General features: G+C 41.1%; 1 protein-coding gene across 2 annotated transcripts; it reads left to right on the top strand.

Moving 5' to 3' along the window:
* The first annotated feature begins 386 nt into the window (after positions 1-386).
* On the top strand, positions 387-6,783 carry psme3ip1 (proteasome activator subunit 3 interacting protein 1). 2 transcript variants are annotated; one of them, XM_075470688.1, is made up of 8 exons: positions 387-465; positions 1,610-1,746; positions 1,827-1,925; positions 3,941-4,063; positions 4,296-4,434; positions 4,694-4,773; positions 5,868-6,074; positions 6,365-6,783. In XM_075470688.1, exons 2-8 carry the CDS (start codon positions 1,620-1,622, stop codon positions 6,367-6,369), a joined length of 780 nt encoding a protein of 259 aa, XP_075326803.1. In that variant the 5' UTR covers positions 387-465; positions 1,610-1,619; the 3' UTR covers positions 6,370-6,783. The 2 variants fall into 2 exon arrangements, with proteins under 2 accessions (XP_075326803.1, XP_075326802.1); XM_075470687.1 differs by having other exon boundaries at positions 5,868-6,783.
* The last annotated feature ends 326 nt before the right edge of the window (positions 6,784-7,109 follow it).

Raw genomic sequence — 7,109 nt, 5'->3', positions numbered from 1 at the left:
ACTACAAAACATGTCCTAAAGCGCCATCTTGTGATCATCCTAGTAGCTTTGACATGTTTAGATCCTCTATTCGTGTACATTACTAAAACAAAATACACTTTAAAAGATATTTTTGTTTTTTCTAAACGACACACATGGGCAAAGAAATCGTTTTAAAGAATTCTGTGACGTTGACAAATCCCTTTCACTGCTGAGTTAATGTTGTTATCCTCAGAATCTTAATCAGAATCCTGATCTGTTGGAAAGCAAAAACTCAACTACTTTATTTCTATTTATAAAAATTTACTCTGAGTTTTTGCAACTTCATTCTGCATTATGTTTAATTTGTTAAAATGAGCAGTTTTAAAAGGCGTCGGTGCCGCTAGAACAGCGGAGCGGAACAAAGTCACAGTTGAAGAATTTCTGACGAGCCACTTTCACTGTAACACAGAACGTCGTTATTTGGAGCTGTTAGCTGTTAGCTAGGTAAGTTTGAGCGTCACAAAAATAATTCAGCGCGATATGAAATGTTCTTGCACCAAAACTAAAATCCTGCTCAGTTGTTCATCCAAGAGTTTCGCTTGTCAGACATGACATGATGTTGTGTTGCCAGCAGCGGTGATTTGTGAAGCTAAAGAAGCTAAGGTTAGCCACAGGGCTGCAGCTATGACGTCCTACAATCTCAACTCAAACGAGACAGACTTTATCAGCCTTACTGCTGTCATACAAACTCACAGCTGTGTTGTTTTTATACCATTATCTGAGTGCATCTACTGCCTTTCAAGGCTGAATTTGTGTTATGGCTAACGTCTCATCCGTGACCCGAGAAGCGGATCAATGGGACCGATAAGAGCTAGCGTCTGTCCGTTTGGCAGAATTTATATTTAATTCAGTCGAAATCAAATTGCAATTCAATTTTACAAAGCGCATAATTTTCTGTTAACTGTTTTCATTCATTTGATAAGTTGCCAAAATTGTCGTGTTCTTTTCGGCCCCGAAGGCCTGATTTAGCGTAATCTTTTTTTCTTTTCTTTTTTTTTTTTTGGTAATACCATAAATCTGTTTTGCAGGACACGACGAAGATCCATTAACTAATTTTCAGAAGAGGGTTTTATAGAATACACACACACACACACATACACACACACATACAGACACACACATTGTACGTAGTCATATCTTTGTTCTGACATATAAAGTCTTGGAATGACAGCTCAACAAATACTGAGTTTAAGCTTTTTCAGGAAAAATAAAAGAATATTTATACAGTCATGTGCTAAATAATTAAAAACTAACCACTTATGTAACAGGACATAATGAAAAAGAGTCCTTACCCTGTCTTAAAATTAGGCCAATGTCCTTAGGAGGGCCTTGGTTATATTTTTAATTTATTCTATAAAACCAACGATGAACTGTATTTTAGAATTTCTTGCTGAGAAAGATCAAAATGATTTTATTTGATAGTTGGATTTATTTTCTGCTAAACTACATATGAGAAGAGAAAAAAAAATGTATAAATTCCCAGTTTTTCTCAAGAGGAAAAGCACTCAGGACCAGTCAGTTATGAGGCGAAAAAAATGTATATATCTCGTTGAAATGAAACTCAGAAGTAAATATCTGTTGTTTTTAGGGTCGTTTCAATGGCGGGTGATGAAGCTGCCGGCGCCGACCTCAGCAGGAAGTTTGTGTCTGAGTCAGAGCTTGATGAGAAGAGGAAAAAGAGACAGGAGGAATGGGAGAAAGTCAGGAAGCCCGACGATCCCGAGGGTGAGAACACTTACACGTGGATTCTAAACACACTGAACCGGCTGCAGTGCGAATAACCACATATTTGTTTGTTTCCTCAGAGGCCCCAGAGGAGGAGTACGACCCACGTTCACTATTTGATCGACTGCAGGAGCAGAAAGACAAGAAGCAGCTGGAATACGAGGAGCAGTTTAAATTCAGTGAGTCTCGAATCTTTCTATCATTCAGCTGGTTGACCAAACATCCCATTAATAGGATGAAATAAATATATATATATATACACACACACACACACACACACACACACACCATGTAATACTTTTAATCCTAATGAAGGAAAGGTGATTTCACCACTGAGGGATCCTGCTTGGTTGAATTAAGGGAATGTATCCACCACAGTCTTGATTTTTCTGTCAGAATTTATTTTTACTTTTCAATTTTATTCTTAATCAGGAAAAGCAAATATGCACAACTGCCATTTTGACTATAGTTACAGCATTTTTGGGCTTTATCGTTGTGTTATTCAGTCACATTTTCTACTGAAAACAGGAAAGGATGGCTAAGAAAAGTCTAAATGTCCTTACCAACAATGCTTTTGTACACTTAGAACCTTTTTTTCTGCACTCTTGAGAAAAAATTAGTATTTATTTCAATCCATTCTTTAATAGTGTGGGGGGGGGGGGGGGGGCTCTACTTTTAACCATTTTCTTGTGATCCTAGCTGCTAATAGTGTACTAAGTAATCTTTTGTCATTAGTATGCCAGTTATCAAACACTGTGTTACCTAAATACTTAGTAACAAAATGCTTGTGGATCTCCTTCCATTAGGCTGTAATGACCTGGGAGTTCCAGAAAATGTAGGTATAATTGGCTCCGTCAGTCATTCTCTCCAGCAAGCATTACCACTTCCCTGACGCCTTTTCTGGACGGGCGTAACAGAGAATCTCACAATATTTTTCATGCAAAACTCTCGCTATGCATTTGACCCTGTTGAGAAGTCGGGTGGAAGAAAAATAACATCCACACAACAGCAGAAAATCTGCTAAAACATGTTAAAAAACACCCAAATATCCTAGCCAACTTTATTTATAAAGCACTTTAACAACAGCAGGCAGCGAGTTCCACAACCGTGGAAAAGCTCTGTCCCCTCTGAGCTTTCGCTGTGTTTTTGGCACATCCAGGAGCAGCTGGTCAACTAATGATAAAAAGGTTAAAACTATAAAAAAAAAATCAACTAATTTAAAGCAGTAAAATGATTTGGTATCACAAATCAGGACATATATTAAAAATGTCAGCCAATAACATCCGATAAATCATCTCTTGAATTAAAAACAGAATAAAAACCTGATTATGAACTAAGTGAAGGTGTGTGGAGATGAGCTACGGCTGATAGCAGCAGGAACAAAGCTGCTTTTGTTGTTCTTTGTTCTGCATTTTGGGACTTAAAAACCCTCCAGATGGGAGAAGTTTAAAATCACAGAACAAAGGACGAGTCATGATTTAAAAAGGATTTAGCTAAACATACAGGGACGCTGCGAAAAGCTGTGCCTCACCGATCAGCGACTGGACCATTTACCAATCAGATTGAAGGAGTTGTTCTTTCTTTTAAGATGTTTGACCAAACCATGGCACCAAATAAAAATACAGGACTGATTCAATAAAAACAAAATGGTAAAACATGGTCATTATGGTGCGATCAATCTGAAAGGATAAAAGTTTCCTGAAACGATACAGATGCTGGGGAGCCTTCGCTATTTGCTTCAAAATTCGGTTTATTGTCAGTAATGGTCTTCAGATATTTTGAGAACCACTTCTGGCCCATTCTCTCCCAGTTCTTTGTGGGAATCAATACATTTTTACCCCTTTATGCAATTTGTGTTGTCTCGTTTTTGGACAGATGGATACATTCTACAAACCAGAAATAATCTTGATGCATGATCTGAGCTTAATTAGTGATAGAAATACCTGCAGAGACCCTGATTCACCTGTTTCTGCATGCAGGATGGCTAACTTGCTGGTATCTGTAAAAGTCATCATTTCCCAACCCATGTTCATTCTGTGGAGCCTCTGGATTTTACTAAAACAATCCTGGAGCAGAACCTAAACTTAAACATTCATAAATCAGAGCCTCTGAACTATGTGTGAGTTTTGAAAGCAGACTGTGTAGGTTTGTCATATTTCTGCCTTGTGTTGAGAGCTTGTTTCCGTGGTGACAGGGAACATGGTGAGGGGGTTGGACGAGGAAGAGAGCAGTTTCCTGGATGAGGTCTCCCGGCAACAGTGTCTGGTTGAGAAGCAACGGAGGGATGAGGAGAAGCAGGAGCTGTTGGAGTATAGAATATCCTTTATCGTGTGAAGTATTATCTGCCAGTTCTGTGATTATTTGACTTGTCTTATAATCCATTTTAGTGAACAATAACAGATTTTCCTGATTTGATATACGCAGCATCACATGAGAATAAAAAAATAACTCAGGAGAAATAGAAACATTCCCATTCATGCTGAATCTGTTTCTCTGTTCCTTCTCGTGGCTCCATCATGGTTTATCCACCTTAACTCTGTGTTGTCACAGCGCTCTAGTGAAGCATGCATCCGCAGAAACCCGCAGAGAGCCTGAAAAGAAGGCGGCACCAAAACCATCAGGGGCGGAGCAAAGAACCAGCCACCTGTCTCAGGCCCATTTATTAGCTGGAGCAGTCAAGAGACGCAAGTACGCTCCCAGACGCCTTCCATTTAATCCCAAAACAATGTTTTTCCTTTTGGCTGCTTTTCCTCGTGAGCATCAGTCGACTTTTTTCTCTTGTTTCATCCTTTTTTTTTCTCTACCTGCTACTGAGGTAAACTAATGTTAAATGCTGGATGGCTTTCAACACCATCTGCTTATCACCAAAACATTGAAGTTGCAGAAAAAGAAGCCGCAGGTTTATGCAGGCGATAAATAATCCGAATTCTTCTTTGTTTTCTCACAGTTCTTCGCAGTCGTCAGACAGCAGTAAGAAGCAGAAGGTGGACATCACGACAACGGCAGGAAACGGAGACCGACTCACAGGTGGGCCGCAGTCTGAGGTCTTTCAGACCAGAGAAACCGAGATGTTCTCCTCACTGCTCGACTTTATGATGCTTAGATGCACTATTTATTTTTTTTCAGGCAAAACTGGCTGTTTAAAACTGTCACATAAGACCAAGATTAGTCCACAGAGAACCCAGCTGACTCATTTCTATACTTAACTCAGCGTCATGTTGATGTATTGTACGACATAAATGATAAATTAAAGCAATACAATGTAACTTCTCAAAAAGCCCATTATGGAGCTCCCCCTACAGGCTTGGAGGTAATGTACGGTTACACTGTCATAAATACAACACCCTTTCGCTTTCACGTTTGTTGACGAACCGGCGAGGAGTCAGAAGGTGCAAGCTATGTCGACCGAGAAGGTAAGAGTAATCAAATGTACCTGGGAGCGTGAAAGGGGTCTATTTGTTTTTGCGGGAGGTGTGCCAGAAAGCAAGTCGAAGTACTTCCACTCAGCTCCCGGGCCGCTCCAGCAAAGTTACATAGCGCAGTTATTCCAACTCAGACCCCTGAAGGGCATAGGAGACAGGCCAATCGTAATATTAAAACTCATTCTAGCCGCACAATTTTTTTCAAGCTGTTATTTTAAGGTAGAAATGTTACATAGTATTGCTTTAAGACCTGTTTTCGCAGTGTAGATTTGGATCATTATCAAAGAAACCGTAGCTACTTTTTTTGAAGATATAAGATGATCCAAGGGCAGCGAGACCTGCCTGGAATTTTGAGCTAAAGTTCACCTTTCTCTGGCTGTACCTCTTACTTGTTGTCATTTTAGTCATTTCTATGAGCTTCTTTTATAACGTACTCCAACTTAAACTGATTGTTGAATTCAAATGACCCACCCAAAGTGTATTAACTTAAGTATCCAGCCGTGATGTATGAAAATATAGAAATGAATTCATGCCTGCAGTTCTTCTGTCTGAGGATGTTGCAAAGCAAAGAACTGAAAAACTCACCAGAATAAGTGGGTACGGCTTCCTGTTTCGCTCCTCATGAAGTAAACGGGCTGGGTGGATGTTTGGATGGATGCGTTTACATCTCTGAGTCTTACAGTGTGTTGTGTTGTTCAGCACAGGAGGGTGGAGCAGGAGGAGGGACGAAGGGGGCCGTTGATGAGCGAGCAGTTCCCGGCCTGACAGCCAAGACTCCGTCGGCTCCGCTGGGCGCCGGTCGAGGCGTGTTACACCTGCCATCGGCGGCCGTGTGCGTGGGCGTTTTACCGGGACTCTGTGTTTACTCTGGCAGCAGCGACTCCAACAGCAGCTCGGACAGCGAAGGTAGCGTGGATGCAATCATGTCGCCGTACCCACGGCACAGCAGGGCCTACAGATAGACACACACTCAGTCCTTGCACACATTTTCAGTATTCCTGTTGATTTCACAGCTGTGAGTTAAACTGTTGCTCTTTGTCATCAGAGTTCAGCCCAGTGATAGGAATGAACACTTTAAACCCATTTAAACGCTATTCTGAACCAAATCTAGTTGTGATTTTTTTTATTTATTTTTGCTGTTGTGGCGCTAAAACATGACACCTCCCCCTTCCTTCCCTCAATCGCATTTCACACAGTTTAAGCCGAGCAACAAATCCCGCACTGCCTACCCTGACGACATCCGGCCCCCTCCCCCACGCTCCCCTCCCCACCGCAGCCACAGTGACTGCAGGCTGAACTATTGGCTGAAGGAACAGTGATTGACAGCTGTGGAGCACGGAAGAGACTGCTTTAGATGGTCACATGACACACCCGTTAGCTATCAGCAGCAGAGGAGTGAGAACACAACACGCTCGTCTGACTCTTCCATTGGGTTCAATGCAGAGTTGGAACGGTTTGAAAAAGGCTTTGATTTGTGAGATTTAATTTGTTTTCCCATCAGTAGTTTGTTTCAGAGTCTTTGTGGGGAGATGCTGGATCCTTTGCTGCTGTCTCAGATGTTGGAGTGTATTTTGTTTATCGAAGTCTGAACAGAAAAATAAAGAACTTGTTCTTGTTTTGTGATTACTGTCGAATTTGTGTTAGTGTGACAAAAAAAAAAAAAGAGAGACTGTCTGTTTTCTTATTTTGATGCCTTTGAAATGGACTTTTCTGGCATTTTACCATTTGATTTACAGATAATACAGAAGACGTCTTGAGTGTGCCGAACTGTTGGCCTTCCTAAAGTCGAGACTTTGCACAGCTACCTTGTGCACAGATTACAGCTTGCTTCATCTACTCACTGGGAATTTTTGCCCATTCTTCAAGGAGCTGGAGGTTTTGATGGTGTTCAGCAGTCTTCTCAGTTGGCCTGAGGTCCGGGCTTTGACGAGGCCATTCCAA

This window comes from Odontesthes bonariensis, chromosome 7, assembly GCF_027942865.1.
Source record: "Odontesthes bonariensis isolate fOdoBon6 chromosome 7, fOdoBon6.hap1, whole genome shotgun sequence".
NCBI lineage: Eukaryota > Metazoa > Chordata > Actinopteri > Atheriniformes > Atherinopsidae > Odontesthes > Odontesthes bonariensis.
Note: the sequence above shows the minus strand (reverse complement) of the source record. Positions and strands in the feature narration are given on the sequence as shown.